We start from the raw sequence: 24,784 nt of genomic DNA, 5'->3' as shown, positions 1-24,784 counted from the left end.
GCAAACATTATAAATGCGAGGGGTTTGTATGGCAATTTTTGAACAATTAGCTTACCTTTTGTGAGTTTGTGATTATACGACTGATATTTATTTAGAAAGGACACTTGCCCTTTGAAGGTGACAATCCTGGTTAAAAGATAAGTTTTTGCGATTTTTCCGTTGATAACAAATATGAATGTAATGGGTGTTAGAAAGTAGTATCGAATTACCTTCGTACAATAAATAGAACAGCACAGAGATTACGATCTATCTTTACGTTTAAATATCAGGTGTTCTGAAATGTAAATTGAAAACTGATGCATTATCTAACATTATAAATAGAGACATAAAATCGTAGAAAACTTACTAAGCAGTTGAGAAGATAGTAATTAATTAAGTTGAATTATGCACGTGCAAAATGGATGTATCCCTCTTGACTTCTCTTCCGTTTTAATATTGACCAAAAGTTTTATCTTCCTGTTTTGTTAATCAATTCAAGGCTATTATATTCCCATCCTTCAGGATTTTGAAATAAACTGAGAACCTTTAATAATACGATAGTGAATCTTAACAATATTTTAGCGCAAGAATTTACTAATGATCCTTATTTCGCGGATGCCGAGCTAAAGACAAAGTTAGTAGATGCCAACTCCGCATTCCGGAAACTTGAGCCTTGAGGCCGGAGGAGCTTGATCGGGATGCTTCAATGCAGGATAGTAAGGCTAGTGACACATAATGGTGATTTAAAAACTCATCGATCACCTGAACAACTGACAAGCTGAATAAAAGAATAAGATAATACGTTTAAAAATTGACTCTACATAAAAATAAGTAAAAAAAATGCCACCTAATTTAAACTTTATTGCCGAATATTGATTCGTTATCATTCCCACCAGGACATTTCCTGATCTTGGTGCTGTATGTGTATGCTATACCGCTCTACCTTCTTGAAACTTGAAAAAAAAAATAACTCAGTTAAAACAATCAAAACCATTAAATTAAGTCAGATTCAAGAATTCAGTGTTTATAATAAAAACAGATAAAAGTGTTAATAAAATCAAACAAAACCACGGCGATCGCGCTGAAGACGCGCTTTTAAAAACAAAAGAGGCATCAAAACTTGGATATCCCCAATAGATTTACGGCTTCGGTTCTGTATTGAGAAATGTTTTTTGTGGAGTGTTTGTGTCGGCGGCGCGGCCGGTGGCGCTGGGTGGTGCCGTTCACCCTGCAGCGTGCCCTTTCTGCCTTCTGGTGGAAGCGTAGCTCGAGACGCGGCGCACCGTCAAGTGACACATTTCGTGTCGGGGACTTGGGGTAAAGCGGCCGGCGCTTTCGGGCAGTGCACACGTTCCGTTAGATTCTCTATTTAAAAAATTACTTGCTTAGCGATATCCGGGAAGGGACCGACCGCATCGTCGCGCCACTCCGCTGCTCTGAGCCACTGTCACTAGTTTTCGATGCAGTCGAGCTGCGTACGCGTCGTAGGTCGCTTCGCGCGCACGCGCGTTCGGTCTCATGCACCTACATTTTGATAGTTGATAACATTAAGAAAGCGCGCAAACTGTAAATTTAAATGAGAATAACCTAATTAAAGTGCCTTTTATTCATGTGAATGATGGATATTACGAAGAGGTGATATTTGTGGTGCCAGTTATTTTTTAGTTACTTACATACCATGAGCGGGAGGGAAGGCGGAAATGCAGTTCCCTCTTCGAGTAAGTATAAACTCACTCAAGATTTGAAATTTCTCACAGCAATTTGTTTGTGCTTTCAGTTACCTGGTTTGTATTTGTAGTTTAGATTGACACGTGGTAAGGGTGCGTGCATACGCTTAAGTGGTTGACTGTATTGGAACTTGAGTCCTTATCGAACGGATGTGATGTATGCAGGGCTCGGGAAGCGAGTCCCAAACAGTTGTTTTTTACATCAATGGAAATATTTGAATCGAGGTTAATAGTGGCCCGATCCCGATCCGCTGTCACACATGTGTACCATGTTTACTGGTGGTGTTGATCAACAACAACATACATTAATAAAATTATGAATGTTTTGGAAGCTTTAACTCTATTCTTGTTAAGTCGTTATTTGCGCATTTGTTATTCGCTTTGATCTGTAAACACCAAACGAATGACGTAGCACTATTATACCAATAACAAAGCATACATAATTTTATTTCCAAATATTGGTAAACATCTATTAGTTAAACTGACTTTGATCGCAACAACAATTTGTATTTTATTGAACGAATTGGAATATTATAAATAATAGAATGATAAAGTAGTTGCATGAGTATTTATCTAACAAGGTCTACGCATCGAAGCGGCAATTGTTTACTATGCCTACGACTCTGTTTTACTCGCGTGCGAGCGATTGCGTGCACCGTTCTGTGCCGACGAGCACTCTATAGCAATTAGAATAAGGTCTCAAATGCGACCGCTGCCGTTTGGCTCTAGTGAAAAACACTTGTGTGTGCTTAGGTAGGCCGACTGCATTTTAGAAGGACCTTAATCTTCGCTCCCGATCCCCACCATTCCTCCACTACGTGTTTTTGTCATCGGCATGCCGAAGCTCTAGTGACGAACGCACTGTCGATATTTTTATGCTGATTAGACAATTCTGTTTACACTGTTACACAACTGCGCACACAGTATCAAAACTATAACGTATTTTAGGCGCAAAGTCGACAAGTTGAAGTAATTTTAATTAACAACTAATCAGTCTCAAATTAATAGTTATTTGAAACGAAAATATTTGCTATGAGCGCGTCATTCCAAGAGGAACTATTTGGAATGTTTAGAAAGTCGATGTTAAGTAACGTTACGTCCCTACGGCAGGGTCCGAGTTCGTAACCAGTCAATTAAATCTGAATGGTGGTACATTCGGCTGTCTCTTTCCCTCCTAGCTTTAGATCCCAAAGCAAAAGCGCCACTTGACGATGATTCACGTTCAAATTCCATACCGACGATTGATAACAGCCGAACTAGTGAATGGCAGAACGTTTTAGGTCATTTCATTTACTTGCTGGTCATGCATCACACGATCAATGCAAATATGTGTTTTGTATACCAAATCAAGTAGGTAACTATCTAAGAATTTGTGAATGAATGACAATTTAAATATTTGGCTATTTTGGCAAAGATTTTATTTCATTCACGCAAAAAAAGAATATATTTTCATTAAAATCACCTAATTATAATGTTTAGGCATCAAAGAGTGTGCCTTGATGATGTAACGAAGTGTTGCTGGAAACCTCCACATTTTGTACAGCACGTTGCATGTCAATGACCTTATGGAACGGGAATACTAGGCCCAATGTAATCCTACATTTTTGTCGCCGTCACACGATGCCATGTTGATATTCTCTGAATATGTCACGACTAATCGGTTTAACGTTTTCAGGATTGTATTCTTTTACACAATTTTATGAATGTAAAATTAAAATCTTATTATTTTTTTGGTTTTCCTATCCCATGGTGTAATATCGTAGGTATATTTTTTCATTCAAAATTGTTTGGTTGAGTCATTAATATCATGATGTCAATGAGCTTCCGACGTAAATGAACACGTGTGCTCTACGCCTAATGTCCCTAATAGTATTATTGTGTTAGTCCAGCTTTTATCTTCATACAAATTGTTTCTCACGATGATTATTTGCAATTTGGGTTTCTATGTAAATAATAATAAAGTTCTCAATAAATACACGCCTTTATTTATGAAAAGCTTTTAAGTAAGTAATGTACTAAGTTTAGTTTATTCAAAAAATTATCATGAATTATTTCTTAAAAATTACCGAAATAAAAATCGATAATAGTTAAGAAAATCATTAATAAAAGATTTTAATATTCATTAATAATTATTTTTTTAACTTAACGACTTAGTAAGTACTTATTGGTCGCGAAAATAAATTTACACCGAAATCAAATCACGTGCTGTTAAGAATAACGCGTAAACATAACGAATTATAGTAGTTAATTCATTCATATAAAAAATAAGAAATATTCATCAATGGTTTTGGTGCCAAAAGAGAAAAAAATGTCTTTAATCAACAGGGTTATGTATTTTTAAAGATTTTATAATGTTAAAAGTTTAATTTAATTCACGAAAAACGGTGTGTTCAAATCTTATAAGATTTCCGAGGTAAACTATTTTTTTGTCTCTAAGCGCTTTTAGAACTAAAAAGTTAAGAGCCTAAAATATAGGTAGGTAGGTAATAGATAAACTATATTGTTTTAATTAAACTTATTTATCTGACATGACATTAGAATCTTATGAAGGTACTCGTATTATGTTATCACGAGTTCACTCAGTTATTAAATTTAAATTAAGCAATCAAATAATCGAAAATAATTGGCACTTCATACGCTTTTCATATCTATGTTATACGTATACTTAGATAATAGTAACATAGATAAGTAATAATAGCTTAATGTGGCTGTTTTTAATTACAAAACTTACCTATTTCATTATATACGACAAATAATGACAATGTGTAGGTAAAATGAATAAAAAAATCAAAGACATCGCCGAGATTTGACATTTAGGTACTAGTTAAATTATATCATCTTGTGACATCATAATAATATGTGCTGAAAAAAACTTGTATAGAAGGCCACGATGAAGACACGAAACTAAAAAGAAAGCTGCTAAAAGCTTGGGCGACCAAATCCGTAAAAAACTGTAAAGCTGTACAATTTATCCAACTCTACATTTCCTTTAGGGTAATTCATTTTCAGAAAATGTTTTAAAGTTGACTTAATCAATGAAAAAGACGGACAATTATATGTCAAAGCTCATTTAAAGTTCCTGAAACAAAGCGCTACAGCATATCACGCTGTATTATAAGCTCAAAACATTGCACTCTTTAAACAACTAACTGCCTTAAATTATTATCAGCAGTTGTATTAAACAGTTTTTGTTAACAAAACAATAATAAAAGTTTCCTAGCTATTTCTCAAGATAAGAGTCGTAAGCTGTGTGCGCGTAAGCTTAAAATGCCCTACTTAAAATATGCGTAGAATTTCCCCTTCCTGCTTTTAAAATGACACGAGCTTAATTTAACTCAAGTTCTAAAATAGCATAATCGCCGTAGGAACTAACAATAAACATGAAATGTCACGATTGCTGTCTCCCGCCCGGTAATTTGGGCGATGTCGTCCTGTTAACATTTTTCCGGAAACGCACGTATTTAAGTGTATATTTTAGTTCGGAATTGGCTGTTTATTCGAATTGGATATCATAAAGTTCGGCAATGAGTTGCAATTGAAATAATTCAATGGGATCTTAGCGGCGCAGTGTTTGTCTGCGAAGCGTGCTGGGAGTGGGAGGGTTATGTTTTACTATCAAATATTTGAAGGCTCGCTCTGAACGGAATGCAACGAAATGTTACGCATGCGCAAGAATTTTGGTTGCATTGAAATTCCGGCGTGTGAGTATGTCGGCGCGGGCGGCGGCGGCCGGCGGGGCGCGGGCGGGCGCCATGCTGAATAAACAGAACTACAAAACAGATACACGCCTTCGCTGCGCTTGCGCTGCCGATTGTACGCTGCTACTACATTATATTAATAAGCGCCACTCTATTCAAGCGGGCTGGATGTCATATTTCTCAATCCCCTTAATTCTTAGTGACGTCTATTTACGTTTTAGTGGATGCAGTTCCTATGTTTCCCTCGCATTTGGAGTGTAGTTGAAACATAATTTTAAACTTTCACGTTGAATTTTAAGTTATGAAAGTAAAATGTCGTAGCAAAGGAATGTTAACTACAAATATAACTTCGTTCTTTAAATTCAAGGCATCACCATAAGCATTTTGATAAGACCCTTCATAGATAAGTTCATGGGTGTCCTGAGATAGTCTACAAGAAGTGTTCATTAATGAAATCGGGTTGGATAAGAATCTCTTACGAAACGATTTTATCTACTCGTAATTAGGCGCTGAAAAAAAAGTTTCATTAAATGCAATCGGAAATATATACCTCATTATCTATCATTAATGGTTCTCTCAAGTGATAGCTTTAAGAAACAAAGAAGATTATGTGAAGAAAAGAATAACCCGTAAGAATCTGTACACGTTGATTCATTAACAAAACTCTATCCGCAACCATTTTTCATTCCCATTGAAAACACTATAACAATAAAAACCAAATAAAAAACATCCAAGTTACCCTAGAAAAGGTAGCTCGTACTTGCAGGCGCGTGCATGTTCTCACGTAGCGAATGTCAAAACAACAACATTCATTACGACATAAGAACTGTAAACAAGTACTTATTGTCAGCTTTCTAAAAGCTTTCAGTGGCGGGTCCGACTGGATTCCGGAGTGAACATCGATTTTGCTTGGAATTTGAATCGATGGTGCATTTAATCGTGAGTTCGCTGCCTTCGCGGCGGCCTTAGGTGCAGTGCTAGAGCAATGAATGAAAAGGTACCAGAAACGCAAGCCACGCAACCCAAATACCTCGCATTCCTCGCCTCCCCCCGCAGCCACGTGTGTGCGCTCGCTTTTACCTCCGCCGCGTAGCCAGAAATAATTTGCTTAGCTTTCATACCAGCACATGGAAATGCATATCGAATTAGCGAAGACTTGAGGTTGTTGTAGCGTTCGCAGCATGCCGGAGGACTAGCTAGAAGCTAGGTGTAATTAAAATGAAGCATAATTTATGATAATATGACAGGAGCAGCAAAATTTCAGCTTCCACTACAGCAGAAGAAATACTTAACAACGTAGTGCTTAGATTGATAGGTACGGTTAATATTTATGTATTTTTGTGAGTTTTAAGTTATTTTAATACATTTTAAATGAACTAGGATAGGTTTAATATCACTGTAAAGATAACGCCATAATTAATTACAAGAATGCTTGATATACTATAGTTTGAAAAATATAAGCGTATTTTTATCAGAGTATGTCGTCACACGATTAATCTGAAAGCAAGTAGGTAAGGTATATCGGTTATCTGCTCAAGACATAATGATTCAAATCAAATGCAAAATAAAGATATGAATGGAATTCTCGGTAGTATTGTTTTACCGTATCACTTAGTCATCGTGACCTTTTACATCCGAATTGTTCAATACACAGTCACACGTTCGGCGGAAGCGTTCTCTTCATTAGTCATACCAAACTTTGATAGAACACTAAAAGTTGACTAATAAGATTATAAATATTAAGTTATTCACAGAAAATAACCGATGCCGTGATTTATAATGAAACTTAATATGCTTAAGTACGTCTTTGAGGTTAATAGCTATAGTGACATATAAAAAGAGGAGTGTATTTTTCGATTCAGTTCCCACGTTCTTTTTTGTGAAGCAGCCGATAAGGGGAATGGTATACCCTTTCTTAGTCCAGTAAGCGATCGTGGGCCCTTATTTATTGCTAATAGATTTCCGAACGGCAAATGTCTATGCATGCATTTACGAGGGGACAACCCACTAATGCAATCAAAGTAAACCGAACTCCATTCTATAAAATTGTAATGTATGATTACCAAATCTCAATCAAAGACGCGCAGTTTTCGTAAAATATTATTACTAACAACACTAACTTGAGTTAGTGAGCTGGGAAAAGCCATTGGGATCTGTTGGAATGTACATACACAATCACAATGTAGATTTTTATTGGATTTAAAAGTGTTATGCACCGTAATTTGTATGGTTATCAAAAACTATTAGCTGATGTAACTAGACACGCGTATGTATCCAATACATGTTCTGAGTATCAAATTCGTTTGGTTTAACAGTCGTAAATAGCCGTAATAGAACAAGACTATGATGTAATTAAAGATAAATTGGTTTTATCGAATAGGTACCTAGCCACATATCGTATGAATGTAACAGTTACCTACTATCTTATTCTACAACTAGCTTTCCGCCCGCGGCTTCGCCCGCGTGGAATTTTGTCTATCACAGAAAAACTTTATCGCGCGCGTCCCTGTTTCAAAAACCGGGATAAAAACTATCCTATGTTCTTTCCCGGGACTCAAACTATCTCTATGCCAAATTTCATCAAAATCGGTTGCGAGGTTTAAGCGGGAAAGCGTAACAGACAGACAGACAGACAGAGTTACTTTCGCATTTATAATATTAGTTGGGATTACATTGACTATCATTTTTAGTTTAGAAGTTTGAATCTCTACTAATATTATACAATTGAAAAGTTTGGTATGTTTGATGAACGCGCTAATTTCGGAAACTACTGGTCCTATTTGAAATTATATTTTTGTATTGGATATCCCATATTGAGGAAGGCACCATCATGCGCATGAAAAATGTTGCGAAAACGGGAAAAATATTCAAATGATTTTCGTTTCGATTTGAAGTCGTGGACACAGCTAATCGAATAACTTATTACTTTTACTTTATATTGAAGAATGAAACTCGATGTTTACCTTTGTAAAAATGGTTTACTTTATTTAAAAGACAAGATTTGAAAGTTATTGTTATTGCATTGCAGGTGCAGGGGGCGCGAGCGGCGCGGCCGGCGTGATAGGGGTGACCCGGCGCGGCCGCTGCAAGTGGTTCAACGTGGCCAAGGGCTGGGGGTTCATCACCCCTGACGATGGCGGCCAAGACGTCTTCGTTCATCAGGTAAAAAGACACAAAAAATCGCTTATTTTAAGTAGGTATGTTTTAGTTTTTTTACCTGTTCCAATTTTTTCATTTGTATTACTTATCTCTACAATTCGGGACAATAATAATGTGCCAGTGCTTAGAAGAGGCAGTGCAAGAAACTCAGTCAACTAGTATCAAGCAATTTGCTTTAATCTTGGAAATTGTTTAGACTCTATATGTATTTGTAGAGCTTCTTTTACCTAACGAATATAAGATTTTTCCAAGATATCTATCTGTATTCGTGGATTACTGTCAGGAAAACCTAATTAACAAAAATAAATGCACGTAAATTTCTCTTGTTTGCGCTTGTTTAACACTCTTCCATCTTTTAATATCTTTAACATTACCCGTAATTAAAACCTAATCGATTACTAAAGTTTTACAGCGATAAACAATAACAACGGGAAATCGTTAAATCTTATTACTAAATCATAAAACTTATACTACTGTAAGTTCATAAGCTCGCTGATAATTGTTTCACTATTAAACCTTACCGCTGGGTCGACATGAGGTAGTCAATAAGATGCTTAATTCTATGGAATTCATTTGGAGCGCAGGTGACATTTTACGATGGTCGTAACCACATTCTTCACAACGCATCGTGCCGCGGGGGGCTGTTCACAATATTCATAATGCAATAAAGAAATGCACAGTTTTATAGCCTCATCTTGTCTTCGGCAGATTTAAAATGGTTACTAATTTGACATTAGTAGAAATATTGCCATTTGAGTGATCGTATTATAAATAATAGACCTAGCGAGTATATTGCTTTCTAGAAATCAATTTTCTTAAACGATTCTATTTTAATTTTTTAATTAAGTCAATTTGAAAAACCCTTGTTGGTTTTTGACTCAAACTTGATGCGTTGTTTATTTATAACTACCGTTTCAATTCAGACCAGTTATTGTTAAAACGTATCTAACATAACTTTGTAAGCGTAGGAAAACTTTTTATTATGGATGACACATATTGAACACCTGTTGATGAACACTTATTAGCATAATTGCTTAAAATGAAGTTAAATGCGTTGAATTTTAAATGTAAGTTCCACCCTATAATTGGGTAAGATGTTCCTGATAACGTATAAAGTTCGTTCCTCGACATCCGGTTCTTTAAGGGCCTATCAATTGTGTGCCTTTGTTTGAGCGCGTGTTTTTTATAATTGAAGTAGTGTCGAGTATTGCGTACTTATTGGCTAATGCTTTATTTATTCGGGTATCTACTCGGACGACGGAATTGCGCCGTTGTGTTGCGATAGGTCCTGCGACGTACTCGGCTACTTGCTACGAGCGTGTTTGTAACGTCTTAAAATATCCAATTTAGAATAGATTAGATTACTTCATCATCAAACATGTGTTTACGTTTTATTTATTCATACTCACAAAGGAATCTAACCACTGTTAACACAAATTTTAAATGGGATTAAAATTATGAATTGCTATTTAAGGAAACAATCTATTACTAGGTGTCCAAAGTTTGGTGTAGCAGAAGAAAAAGTAAAATCATTGACAAAATATGTAGTCGTATCTAGCGGTTGACCCGATAGAGCGCTTATTTGTTTGCTCGGCTTATCAAGGCCGGATGTTTTTTCCATACATTTACGCCACCAAACTTGTACTTCGTACGCTACAGCGAGACGTTAGCAGTAAAATTTAATATTGGGTCAAGACTATATTGTCGGAAGTTTGATAATGTCATTTTTTCTCGTAAACGATACGTTGGTTAATGGTTTTGTTGCATATACACATTGATAACATTTCAACTTTCCACACACGTTTGTAATTCAATATTTCAATTGGATTTTAAAGTTCATTTCACTTTATCTATTACGCTGCCTGCTCGAAGGAGGGTTATGTTTTTGGTGCATGATATCTAGGGTGCTCGAGCGTGTCTATCACTACATATTGTTTCTCCTTTACCGTTAATGGGTTTCCCAAGTATTTGATACGTACAAGACATCTGAATATGTAGATAAAAAACCGAAACCATTGTGTAATATTGTATTTCTATTATCAAATAGGTAGGTACTACATAACTAATTAACTTCGGCAAAGGCTGAATTTTTTTTGAGTATTTTTGTGGAACAAGAATAGAAACAAATACTAGATTTTTATCTATTGGACTTCAAATGACTTTCATTTCATAATTCTTAAACATGACGCTAATATTTGAAAACGTATCCTTAATAGAGGATTATTAAAAAAAACCTTTATTAAAACTACTAAGATACATATTTTAATCCGAATATCGAATTCCATGCGGACGAAGCCACGGACAGAAGCTAGTCCTGTATAAATCTAATCTAACATCTCCACCAAAGGGTTAATAATAACTGGATTCATTTATTTGTGACGTTTGTGTTATCTGACTATTCCCATAACAGTGCAATATGTGCATCCTATGATTAATAGTTAGTACACGTGCCTCCAGTCCCTCATGCGGGTAATCAAATGCGTGGATAAGATTTTACTTACGTGTTCAATAGTCAAGTATCCCGTTTTATAATGAAAAGTTAAAAATACTTAACTAGTTCGATGAGTAGGTGATTTGAAGTAGTATTGACTGGCACAAGCAGGATTAACTGAAAAAACCAGAAAAACTATCACGATTGCCACTTCTAGCTTTCTGACCTAACCGCTGTTACATTTCCAAAAGTATTATCTGGTATTATCTGGACGAATATAAATAAATTTGAATTACTTTGGTCATTATATTCAATTGATGGTCAAGTTTTAAGGAGTGGGGAATGGGTATATCACTAGACTTAAAAGTCCTATAATACATACCTACTGATCTGCTATCAAGTTCCCTTTCTACAAGAGACGTAAAATAATTTGTAACGTGATGGGATCGAAAGAATGCTAAGGAGCTAGTCTTGTATTTTATTAATCTAATTTTTGATAACATTACTTTTTAGGTGGTTAAACTATTCCTTCCTCCATTTACGAGCCCATGGTGTAAATGTAATGCATTTTTTTTATTTCAAACATCTAATCTTACCAGTGCTTACTCAACTTTCTTTCTTCAGAGCGTCATCCAAATGCACGGCTTCCGATCGCTGGGCGACGAAGAGGAGGTGGAGTTCGAGTGCAAGGAGTCCGACAAGGGGCTGGAGGCGACGCGCGTGTCCGGGCCCTCCGCCGTCGACTGCCAGGGCTCGCATCGCCGTCCGCTCTCCAAGAAGCGCTTCAGGAAGATTCGGTGAGTTCCTTTGATGAGCGACGAAGAGCAGGTCAAGTGCAAGGAGTTGGACAAGAGGCTGGAGGTGACGCGCGTGTCTGGGCTCTCCGCCGTCGACTGCCAGGGCTCGCATCGCCGTCCGCTCTCCAAGAAGCGCTTCAGGAAGATCCGGTGAGTTCTCTTGATGGGCGACAAAAGGAGGTGGAGAGGGCAAAAAGTCCGACAAGGGGCTGGAGAAGCGCTTCAGAAAGATCCGGTGAGTTTTCTTGATGCCAAAGAGGAGCTGGAGTTCGAGTGCAAGGAGTTTAACAAGGGGCTGGAGGCGACGCGCGTGTCCGGGCCCTCCGCCGTCGACTGCCAGAGCTCGCATCGCCGCCCACTCTCCAAGAAGCGCTTCAGGAAAATCCGGTGATATCCTTCATGGGCGACAAGGCTTAGCTACTGTTATAGCTGTATATAGCTTCTGCGTGCGAGGGTTAGTAGATTATGAGTGCCAAATATTTATAAAAAGTTTAACGTCAGGTGAAGTTACTGACTCTTTGACATTCTATAGAGCCTTTTCAGAAGTTTCAGTGGTACCAATAGTTGACAGATACAGTTTGATTCTATTTCACATAAAATTAGGCTTAATAAAAGCTCATGGACTGCTCTAGGCATGCACCTTCGCCATAACATGTCACTCACAAGACAGTAGTACCACATTTGAGTTGATACGTAAAAGTTACAAAATACTCGTAGTAGTGTTTTCTGATATTTTTACTACCACAGGTCCTCCTCCCCAATTTAATATGAACAACAGTGTAACCCGAAAATATTAAATTATCGAGGTAAAACGTGTTGTAAATGACATGAAAATAATATTATTATTTTATTTCTCATTCCAGCTGCTACAATTGTGGTGAGTTCGCCAACCACATAGCCGCCAAGTGCAGCATCGGGCCGCAACCAAAGAGATGTCACAACTGCAAGAGCGAAGATCACCTCATTGCCGACTGCCCAGTGAAGGTATTATTGACTTAATATTTAATTCTTACATAAAATTATTACAATAGGAATCAGTAAAAAGGATTTTAAGGAGAATTTTTACAATTTCTATTGCCATAAGGAAATAAGAATCGTAAAAATCGGTTCTTCACAGTGTCTGAGTCCCCCAACTTTATGAAACAAAAATAGCTTAGAGTTTGACTAACAAGGATTAAGTAGATTAAAGACGTTTCTAAACTGTAACTTTGATTAACGAATACGAGTATTATTAATAATGTGAAATTATTTATCAAATTATTTATAAAATAATGAAAATATAATTCAAAAATGTTATTGATATGGATAAAAAATATTGTTCAATTGTTATACGTCTTAAATCATAATCTCCGATTTCTAGGTTGAGAAAAAGGATGATCCGCAATCGAAGAGTTCAGGCAGCTCCCAGGGGAGTCAGCAGGGGAGCCCGCAGCAGTCATAACTCCTTCATTTGAATACATCCACCTTATTCACGGCTGGCAACATTTTATCATTTACTTGTTAAGCGCATTTACTTTTACGCCGAAAGTACAAAATGTAACGATAAGAGTTCCCGATAACGTAAACTAATGCATTTACCAGTTCTTTAATGTAAACACAACTACCTCATTTACTTAATATACCTCTAGATACAGTATCAACTAGAATTACAACAAGACTGATCAGTACAAATCCATAATGTAGTACAAAAATTATACATATTTTTATTGATAGAATCTTTATTACCTAAGTTTGCAAATGTAACGTAAGTACAAATTTTATGTGTTCGAGTGTCAATATCTTAATTGATTTACTTTATATTGTATTTACCCAAAGTTAAGTGTGTGTTTATATCACTATTATTAATTTGTTGCTATATTATAATATTATGACAAACTTTATGTTAGAATTTTAGGTCGTAGCCGTAAAATAGATTTAGAAGTATTAGAATGGCTATGAAAATATTTTATGAACTTCGAATAATTTATAAATACGTAAAAATAACTTGATTTTACAGTTTTCATGAAATCCGTTTTCTACATTTTCTACCATACTATTTCAGAACCAGAATATTGGAGAAACTTATAACTATTATTATCATAATAACAACAAATAAGAAAAATAATGAAGTACTTTTTACAATCTAATATCAATTTACCTATCTAACAATAAGCCAATGTTATAATAACAGAAATGTTTTGATAGGTATAATTTTAAATATCATAGTTTTATTGTAATCTTTCACACTGTTAAATTATGAAAACGTGCCAAAGCAAACATTATTGCAATAATAATTACTAAGTATAAAATACAAAGAAGTAAACTCATAGTGTCCTGAAGTATAGCAGATAAAGTTGTAAGAACGCCGCCTTTAATCAGAGCATTACAATCAGAAATAGTTTTAAGTTGCTGATTTTAAAGTACAAAACTACAATTGTTATACTAATACTGTACAATGAATGACTGCATTATTGAGACTTTTGTTTGCTCAAAGTACTAATCATAGGTTTGTGAAATTCGTTTATGTTGCGTAATTAGACATTGGCACTGCAGTCGTGAACAATTTTCTTTAAGTTTAAGATGTGGTATAATTAACTTTTGCAATAGTTACAAGTTTTATTATTAAGTGTGTAAACTAGTGGGAGATTGGCTTAGTTTTGTGTTCAATATTACAAGTGCCAACAACAATGCTAAAAGGGAAATAATTAAGCGAATCAATTTATCAAATGCATACGACAAAGTAACATACGTACAACTTATGGGTGCAACTAACATATTCACTATACAAAATGTATTTTCGTATTTGTTACTAATCACCCAATTAACTAATGAGTTAAACAAACATTATTAGATTCAACTTTTAATGTCTGTTGTAGTTGTCTAGATACCTCTTAATTATTTGAATTTATATTTAATTTGGCGACACTTTCAACTTCATAATACCTAATAACGTCCAGGCACATTTTGATCCCACTACACTAGACCTGCTTACAGCGCCATGTACCTTTACTTTTAATTACTCGTAATAATTAAGCTTATTTACGAGAAGTATCAAGAAGTACTGGCTTTTCAGAAAGTACGTGATTTTTTTGCAGTTTTTCCAATTCCAATCATAACACTAGTTTAGTTTGAAGTCACACCATTAAGTGTTCTAACATTTTAGTTTGAGGAGTCTGTAATGTTTTAGTTAGATGATAATTTATAGTATAGTTTAAACTACCCATCGATGTAATCACTTTATACCACATTATAACAGGCTGGAATGTTTCAAGGGAGCTTTAAGTATGTAGGTCGCAACAGATAGATGTTTACACATTCTTTGTCAGCTGTCGACAATCATAGTTAAGAATATCATCACATAGAAGGTGTATTACCAGTAACTTTAATATATTACGGGTTTTTTGCGTTTTCAATTACAATTAGAATGTAGTTTTATTGTAATTATTTATAATTAAGATTTTAAATGAAAGACTATTGGAAACATCTACCTCATAATTTAATATCGTTAAATAGAGTTTATTCTTAAGTTAATTAACATTTTACAAATTCTAGCAATTATATTTTTCAAACTATCTTTGCTAAATGCCGAATTTCTTGAGGAATGTATTTCGTTTAGAGTTTAATTTTTGTTTTTTTATTATTCAAGAAAAATAAACAGTAAAAGTAAACCGCGTTTTTCTAATAGGTACGACATTTACTTATGATTATTCCAACGTTAGTCCATTAATACAAACATAATGTAGCCAATCACGTAAAAGAAAATAATATTCTCGGTAGAAAAGAAGCTGTCAGTTTTATATTTATAGACTAACCCTAATAATAATAAAAAGTTACACCCTAGTTAAACACTGTTTTAAAGTGACATAATTTCAAATGTCACTTTGGAACAGTGTTCAACTAGGGTGTAACTTTTTATTGATAACCCTTTGAGACTGGAGAAAACCTGAAACTACAGTTAATGTGTTGGATAAGCCCATAATTACATTTATTATTATTGGCATATTAAAACCTTACAAAATAAACAAAAGAATCAATCCATGCAGTATGTTAATCATTCATGGTTATTAAGCCTACGAATTAATGACCTGTGTGCAAATTACTATCGTGTGTGTAAAATCTTTACCAAATCGTTGTTTACACGCACGTCACAACTCGTTCCGACGCCGTAATCCGTTGATGGATGTCGTCACGCGACGTAGCGTTTCGGCGTTATAATTGTTTCAATTAGGTGTGTCAATATAGACGGCCGTTATCAGCCATCGTATCAGGTAATGAGCTCCTGCAACAAATGACCGCGAGTGAGTGACGGTCTTGGAGAGGTCCAGGAGGGAGGGAGGGGTCGGCGCGGAGATGTCACGTTTTTGAGCGGAGCCGGGCGAAGTTGGGCGCCCGAGGATGCAGCAGTGCGGGGCCCCCCGCCCGCGCCCCCCGCCGCTGACGTAACGCTGCCGTGTCTCCCGCCCGCCCTAGTGTGTGCCGCGCCGCGCTCCGACTGGGCCATCACGCACGGCTCGCGCCCTGCACCACACCAGTGCAAATCATTTGACGTTTCATTCCTGAACTCTCACCTGGGCTCGATCAGTGAATGAGGTGCATGACGAGTTGTGCTTAAGCTCCACACCCCTATACAAAGCTGTAGCTCGTATTCCTTGTAAAGCCGACACCGCCCTTAGAGTCCGGATGCATCTGTGTCATTCTTCAATAACGCTAATAGCGTTGCAAAATCTTAGTTTACCCGTGACTGCGCCCTTATCAAATTTCGAAACTATTAATGTAGTTAAGTCAAGTTAGATGGAGTGAGGGATAATTGAATTTATTACACATGGATACTCAAATTAGATGCTAAATTTTGAAATTGTTAAACACCGAAACGATACGATGTATAACATTTATGAATATTAGTGAGTCTAATACATTAAAATACTCAAATAGCATTAAACGTATGCTTTTTATTCATTATAATTGAAAATATGCGGGTATTTTTGACATTTATTTAGTTATTGTCTGTAATAGTTGATGCTATGTTAAAAACAAGTACATTAATTAATTAAAACAGTATTAGAGCGGTTTGACTAATCATTTTATAATTTTAGGTACAATATTTATGGAAAAAACGTGTAATACGTTACATAGATAGACGATACATAATTATTAATGAGGCCTTAAATTAAATTAGACTGCAACAGTTGAGCAGTTTAAAGTAATTTAAGTTTTTAACTAAAGGGTTGTGCTATCAACAGCGATGTGTACGACGTAAATCAAAGATCAATTGACTAAAAAATAAACCGCGTTCTTTAAAATCATATGGTAAGTTAGATGTGATCGAATTTGGCAATCGCTCGTAGAGAATCAAAGCTTTTTAGTGATAGAGGCATCATGTGCATTGTACATTTTGAGTATCCCAGAATAATTCATCTGGTGACTGATATCGGCCGTCCAATCATCCATTCCATCGTAGACCATATTTGCGCTAGCAGCATCATAAATGGCCTTGATATTAGAGTACTGTGTTATTTGTTATTTTATATTGTCATGATATGATGTAATTTTGTATACGAATTTAGAAGAAACTAGAAATGCATCAATTTAGGGCGTAGATTTGTGTCTTACGAAAGGTTCTTGCGTCGATGCTGCAGAATGCAGATAATCTCAGTCAAGATTGTTCATGACCTCTGAAACGTATTTCAAATAGATTTACATTAGGTTTTTTGGACGTTTTCTGTGTATGTTGGATGCTTACTTGTCATTACCATCTTTTAATATCATATGACCTTCTTAGATTATTATATTATCTGTGTTCTTAGTAATGAATTTATAACCATGCTCGATATTATCCAATTAGCGTATTTGTAATGAACTTCAAAATAATGTCTTGTATTTGTTACCGAGTAGCAACCTTCTTCTAACCTTTAATGCTTTTAAATCTACTTCTGCTATTAAAGCTACCGGAATATATTACTTGAGTTTTTTGAAACTGACTTTTATGATGACGTAGTTTGGAAAATGATTGATTTTTTTATCGTAGCTTAGCTTAATAAGGCTCCTATTATTATAAGTAATATAATTATGCTACTTACAAATTAACCTAATTAAGTCTTCATTAACGGATGTAGCGTTATACATGGCTGAAATCAATCGTGTTATTTATTACCTTATGAGACTTGACATCCATAATGGCCTTATTTCAGGAACTTTAAAATGAAATATTTAATAGGTACATGGGAGATAAATAATATGGCACTGTCTGCTTAAGGTTGAAATTGCAGTTTACACTGATTTTCTTTACACCATTTTCCAACACTTTTCCGTACTCCTTCTGAGTTTGTAAGAATTCCGTCTCAGATGCCTGCGTCATATCAAGCTACCCTGCAAAGTTCATGTTCATAGCTTAAGCTTAGCACTGAACGCGAACGAATGAGTGAGTCAGAAATATGCTTTCACATTCACTCTAGCTTGGCCCACGGCTTGGCTCACGTGGAATAGGTTCGTTGAATTGCGAATTCCTTGGAAAATAGTTATTTTCGGGAAAATAATCTGTTAAAAGGATGAAAATTCCAATAGTATGTAGAGTCGTGTTATTGCGAAAGCACCTTGCGGCAGCCTTAATGACTTTTTCATAATCGAAGTGATACGATAGACAAAAATTTTAATGCCCTTAATTATATTAAAGAGAAAAGTATCATTAGTACCTATTACTGTTTTTTTTTGGTGATGTAGCTACGATTTATAGGTCATTATTGATATTGTCACGACTGACAGTTTACAGTCACTACAATTTTGATCAAAAAATGTTTTCATCCGGTCAGCAATCAATCGTTAGCCCGAATAGGGCATAAATTACTATTTATTGATATGTTTTTGCTAGCGAGTTTGTCATGCATTAAAATCTGATCGAAACGTTAATCTACTACAGTTTGGTATCAACAGTTGCTGCTGTTTATTTACTTTGATGAAGGTCATACAGGAAACGTTTTCCAATAACCCGAAATTATTTACGCTTATTAAAACTCAAATTATGTGAAGTAATAACAAAAGACTACAATTCGTTTGTCTTTGCTCAGATAATAAACTTCCATTTAGTCTAGTTGAAAATATTAACAGAAACCATCATATTCATTATAGTGTCATTAATGTAGTTAAGTTCAATTGTAGTCATATTCAACAAATTACTACTAACGTAGCTCCAAGAAGTGCCTATCCTAATAATTATAATACTCAATGATCCAAAAACGGCTCTATTACTTGACCTAGCGACGTAAACATACATATTCGTAGATATGTACGGCAGTGGCGTAGCGTGGCTTTTCGCCGCCCGGGGCCGTCCGGAAATCCGCCGCCCTTTATTTTAATTATAAATATTTTAAAGTTTAAATATTATATTGAATGGACTTCAGGTACACTATTCACCTTATTTGTTGAAAGTCAAAATAAACTACCACGCACTGCTTCAGAAGGAAAATACATTAAAGAGAAGCAATGAGGATCAGTACTGTTGTAGAAAATTCAATAAAACTAGTATCTACGTTAATCTTTAAGACATAAAAAAGATATATCTTTTTGAATTATCCAAATCGGACCATTACTTACGAAGATATTAAGTAGTAAACATAGGCCGTTTTTGCCGCTAAAAGTCAACGTACGCAGGGCCGCGTGACGTCATTATATCCGAATCGAGCGCAGCCGGCGTACTATTGGGATGGAAAATATTTTTTTCCAGCTAAACTATCAGTTTTAGAAAAAAACTTTTAATAACATTTATTCATCAAAATATAGTAACCTATCGACCAGTAATTTTTAAAAATAAAAATTGTGAAAAATAAGTATCGCTATGTCCAAAAACCACATTTTCATAGGATTCGATGCAATGCGGAGACGCGGTTGGGGTGAGTGTAACTTAATGATTGTTTGTATTGAACATAATAATACATAATAATATGATGCTAATACCCAGTTTCTGGCCTGGGGGGGGGATAAGTCATACCCAGCTTATAGCCTGGGGGGAGGGGCAAGCCTTACCCAGCTTCTGGCCTTGGTGGGAGGGGGGGAGGCAAGTCATACCCAGTTTCTGACCGGGGGGGGGGGGGGGGGTAAGTCATACCCAGCTTCTGACCGAGGGGGAGTCATACCTAGCTTATGCTTATGGACTGGGGGAAGGGGCTAGCCTTACCCAGCTTCTGGCCTGGGGGGGGGGGGGTCAAGTCATACCCAGTTTCTGGCATTTCTGGCATGGGGGGGGTGTCATACCCAGCTTCTGGCCGAAGGGGAGTCATATCCAGCTTATGCTTATGGCCTGGGGGGAGGGGCAAGCCTTACTCAGCTTCTGGCCTGGGGGGAGGGGGGGGGGGGTCCAAGTCATACCCAGTTTCTTGCCAGGGGGGGGGGTCATACCCTGCTTATGCTTATGGCCTGGGGGGAGGGGCAAGCCTTACCCAGCTTCTGGCCTGGGGGGAGGGGGAGGGGTCAAGTCATACCCAGTTTCGGGCCTGGGGGGGGGGGGGAGTAAATCATACCCAACTTCTGGCCGAGGGGGAAGTCATGCCCAGCTTATGACCTGGGGAGAGGAGGGGGGCGGGGGAGTCATACCCAGCTTCTAGGCTAAGATTAAATAGATTTCCAGGAGGGAGCAGCTGTCCTTTCCTGCAGCAGCTGGCCCGCCCATGGGAACGGCGAATAGATAGGTAGGTACGTAGGTTTAACTCAGAAAAACTAAATAACAGGTAGGTATTGCGTGTACATCGAAATGATCTTCATAGCAATGTCTTGTAGCCTAGGCAGAGTGTATCTCCCTCAGCTATACCTTATTGTTAGAAGTAAATAAATTAATACTTATACATTTTTATATTTTACTTGGACGAAGATATGACTCTAACAACACTTATGAACACTTTATTTGAATAAATCGCCAAATATACCACCGCGGAGACCCTAATCGCGTCTCCGCGTTCCATTGAATCGTATGAGCGTATGGATTTTTTGCGATATTTTTCACAATTTCTATTTAAAAAAATTACCTATCGACAGCTTACTTTATTCTGATGAATAAATGTCATAACAAGTTTTTCTCTAAAACTGATAGTTTGGCTAGAAAAAAATATTTTCTATCCACGCAGTACGCCGGCAGCGTTCGGATCGGATATAGTGACGTCATCGTCCCCGCGCCGGGCGGTCAGTGAGCTTTTTTAGTAATTTGGCCATAACTTCGTCAATTTTTGTCGTAGAACAAAAATTTTTGGACTGTGTGTTAAGGATTTCTTAGCCCTATAAATCTGCATTCACAGCTAAAAATCGAAATGATCCTCATTGCTTGAAACCCACAGGAAGTTTGATTTTCTTAAATAGCTCAGCTTTATTATGTAACACTAGGTGTATAACAATAAACAATAATAACAAGTATTAAAGTATTTATTTGTCAATTGAGAGTAAATATTATCTTAAATTATAGTATATATAGGGCAGTAGAATTAAACACAAAAATGTATTAAATTGGAAATAATTCCTACTAAAGATTTTAGTGCTTTAATGGCTTCATTAGTAGCCCATAAAGACTCTCCTAGGTTTTCGACTTCGACGGAGTTGTGCTTAAGTGGTGGGGGCCCCCGAAAGGGGCGCTTTTTCGGTATTCCGGTTATACCGCGTAAATGACTTACCCTATCGAAAAGTGGTCTTCCTGACGGTTGAAGGGCATTTAATCCTGCATTAAATAAGACCAAATTCATATGTTTTGAACAAACCGTTTTCGTGCAAATGTTCGGCAAAGTAGAAAATATGTGTATAATTAATGACCCTCTCCACGGCCAATGGCTCGTTACCCGCAGCCTTCCAAGTCTTTAAAAGGAGTGCCTCAACCAGTGTAACCCTATCAAGGCTTACGAGCTGGATGCGCCTATCCTTGTACGTTTCAGCCGTTCCTTAATTGCGGTTGCTGCACCTCTTCCTGGCACTTACCTGAACGACTCTGTGTTACCTACTGTGGCTGCCCCTCTTCCTTGTATCCTCCTGCACGACTACGTTGCCTAGCCGTATGCCTGGTCTAAAGTTCGACGCCAAAAATCAACAACAACAAGTTCATATTAAAACGCTGAAGAGATTTTGTTTGTTTGTTTGAACGCGCTAATCTCAAGAATTACTAGTTTGATTGAAATAATTATTTTTGTGTTGAATAGCTCATAAATTGAGGAAGGCTATAGAATATACAGGGTGTTAGGTAAATGGGTATATGAGCCGACACTAGCCCATGTTAACATGGTCATATAAAAGGTATGGTGAAGTCAGAAAATTGATATCTTCATTTTAACTATTTTAATTTTCATACAAATCGGATTTTGCAAAATTTATTTTGTATGAAAATTTAAAAAATAAAATCATGATATCAAATTTCTGACTTCACCATACCATTTATATGCCTATGTTAACATGGGCTAGTGTCGGCTCATATACCCATTTACCTAACACCCTGTATACAATCACTCTACGACTAATAGAGGCGAAGCAGTAAAGAAAAATGTTGCAAGCACGGAAAATAGTATTTAAAGTATTTTCGCGCGTACGAAGTTGATTTTGTGGTGTCGAACCTTGGACCAGGCATATGGCTAAGCAATGCAATCGTACAGGAGGTTACAAGGAAGAGGGGCAGCCACATTAGGTAACACAGAGTCGTTCAGGAGAGTGCCAGGAAGAGGTGCAGCAACCGCAGTTAAGGAACGGCTGGGACGAACAAGGATAAGCGAATCCAACTCGTGAGCCTTGACAGGGATAAGCTGGTTAAGCCGACCCTTTACAAGGGTTGGGAGCCTACGGGTGACGAGCTATTGGACGTGGAGAGGGTCATTAATTATACACATATTTTCTACTTTGCCGAACATTTGCACGAGAACGGTTTGTCCAAAACATATGAATTTGGTCTTATTTAATGCAGGATTAAATGCCCTTCAACCGTCAGAAAGACCACTTTTCGATAGGGTAAGTCCTTTACGCGGTATAACCGGAAAACCTAAAAAGCGCCCCTTTCGGGGGCCCCCACCACTTAAGCACAACTCCGTTGAAGTCGAAAACCTAGGAGAGTCTTAATGGGCAACCAATGATTGAAGCCATTAAAGCAATAAAATCTTTTGTAGGAATTATTTCCGATTTAAAATCTAATTCTACTGGACTAATAGTGCTCATTGAACTTAGAAGGAATAACATATTATGTGCTTAATATTATTAAGGGTTGTACCCTAGCTAACCTGCGCCACCATATTTTTTCTTGATTACTTTTGTTATAGACCGAAATTAAAAAAGTGGTTTGAAAAATGTATAATATGTATCGAAGCTATTTTTTAAAATAATTTGTTTGAATTCATTAGATATTTGCAGCAATTTACAGATTTAATTACTGCTAACAGTTACCATTTTAGCTAATTTTGAATTTCGAACTTGCAGAATATAATAAATACACGGTTTTAAAAGTAGCTTAGATATGGCTTTAACTATTTACTCGTACAAACCACTTTTTTATTTCGGTTTGTAACAAGAGAAATCACGAAAGATTATCTGTGGCGCAAGTTTTAGAGGGGTAAGTAAACTCCTTAAATATTTTTGTCACTATTACTTAAAAAAATAGATTAAAAATGTACTCTTCGTGCTTTTTTCAAAGCAAAATCTTTAACACAATCGTCGATATCAAATTGTATCTCATTTTCAATTGCCAGTATAGCTAGATTTGTTAGTCTCAACGTAGACATAGTCGACCTTTTTTTTTTCTAGTTCATGTAATGTTTTTTTTCTTATCCGCCGCCCCCTTTCATATGCCGCCCGGGGCCATGGCCCCCCCTGCCCCCCCCCCAAGCTACGCCACTGATGTACGGGTATGATTATAGTAGGATATTGTATTGTCATTGGAAACACAATTAACGATGAAACTTTTCAACACAGGTTTTCTTTTCAATAAATGAAGCTCTGTAAAAGTTTGTAAGATATTTAATACCAAAAGGCCTTATTCGGTCAGTCTTCCGATTATCGCTGATGATTGAGCTAAAAGTTCATATTTCAGCTAAAAGTTCAAGTATAGTCTTTTCAAGCATTGTCAAACAGGTACGTTCTCGAAGAAAATCGAGGTTTGACTTACGAAAAAGGCTACCTAGCTGTACAGTAAGGAAGAAGAAAGAAAAAACTTTTAGTCCTTGGTAAAATAATTTTACATATTCCTTTCAATAAATACAAGAAACTGTCTCTCATTTTATTATTTTAACATTTAAAAACTAGTTTTGTCCGATTAACTTGACGATAGTAGTCATAGGTGCAACACAGAAAGTAGTTAGTTGTACCGATGAAATTGTTTTTGCACTCTGAAATACTTACTTCAGTACGATATCATCTACTTTAAAGACTCACATTTATCCAATTGCGATCGAAACTTCGATGCATTTAAGTTCAATTCTGAGTGGGAATTTCTTGGAATAAAAGTTGCAAAATCGTATTCTAAACTTTTGAACACTTAAAAAACTGCAGTCTGAACACAATCTCATTTGTAAATATTTAATTAAAACTTGCGCCGTTTCTCTATCTGAGTAGTGGAATTTATAAAAGTTCCGCATTTTGCAGGATATGCCTCTTTTCCATGGATATCCGGTGTAACAACATACGATACAGGTTGAAACCGGAGATGTTGAGAGAGCATGCTATGCGTCATAAAAGCGATTCATATCACAGCTGCTCACAAACAGACGATATAATTAAACTAAAGTATACTTCCGTATTTTTCTTTATTACCGTAGAAATGAGAAATTAATTCATTTCACTCAATATAAAATGGACAAGTTCTATATTCGAATCTTTAAGAGATCAAGCTGCTAAAAATCTCAAATTGATTTTGAATTACCTAATTTACGGTGTACAGTAAGTACGGTAGTAGTAAGTAGTAGTAACTACGGTGTACAGGTGAACAAATGGAAAAAATAGTAAAGTTGTAAAATAAAAATTTACAACATAATCCCAACTAATATTATAAATGCGAAAGTAACTCTGTCTGTCTGT

General features: G+C 36.4%; 1 protein-coding gene across 1 annotated transcript; it reads left to right on the top strand.

Moving 5' to 3' along the window:
• The first annotated feature begins 1,345 nt into the window (after window positions 1-1,345).
• On the top strand, window positions 1,346-15,490 carry LOC135071498 (protein lin-28 homolog). Its single transcript, XM_063965275.1, has 5 exons — window positions 1,346-1,697; window positions 8,433-8,566; window positions 11,619-11,791; window positions 12,655-12,775; window positions 13,152-15,490. Exons 1-5 carry the CDS (start codon window positions 1,658-1,660, stop codon window positions 13,230-13,232), a joined length of 549 nt encoding a protein of 182 aa, XP_063821345.1. The 5' UTR covers window positions 1,346-1,657; the 3' UTR covers window positions 13,233-15,490.
• Window positions 15,491-24,784: the final 9,294 nt, after the last annotated feature.

This window comes from Ostrinia nubilalis, chromosome 4, assembly GCF_963855985.1.
Source record: "Ostrinia nubilalis chromosome 4, ilOstNubi1.1, whole genome shotgun sequence".
Classification (NCBI taxonomy): domain Eukaryota; kingdom Metazoa; phylum Arthropoda; class Insecta; order Lepidoptera; family Crambidae; genus Ostrinia; species Ostrinia nubilalis.
The sequence above is the reverse complement of the archived record's forward strand: the minus strand, read 5'-3'. Positions and strand labels throughout refer to the sequence as shown.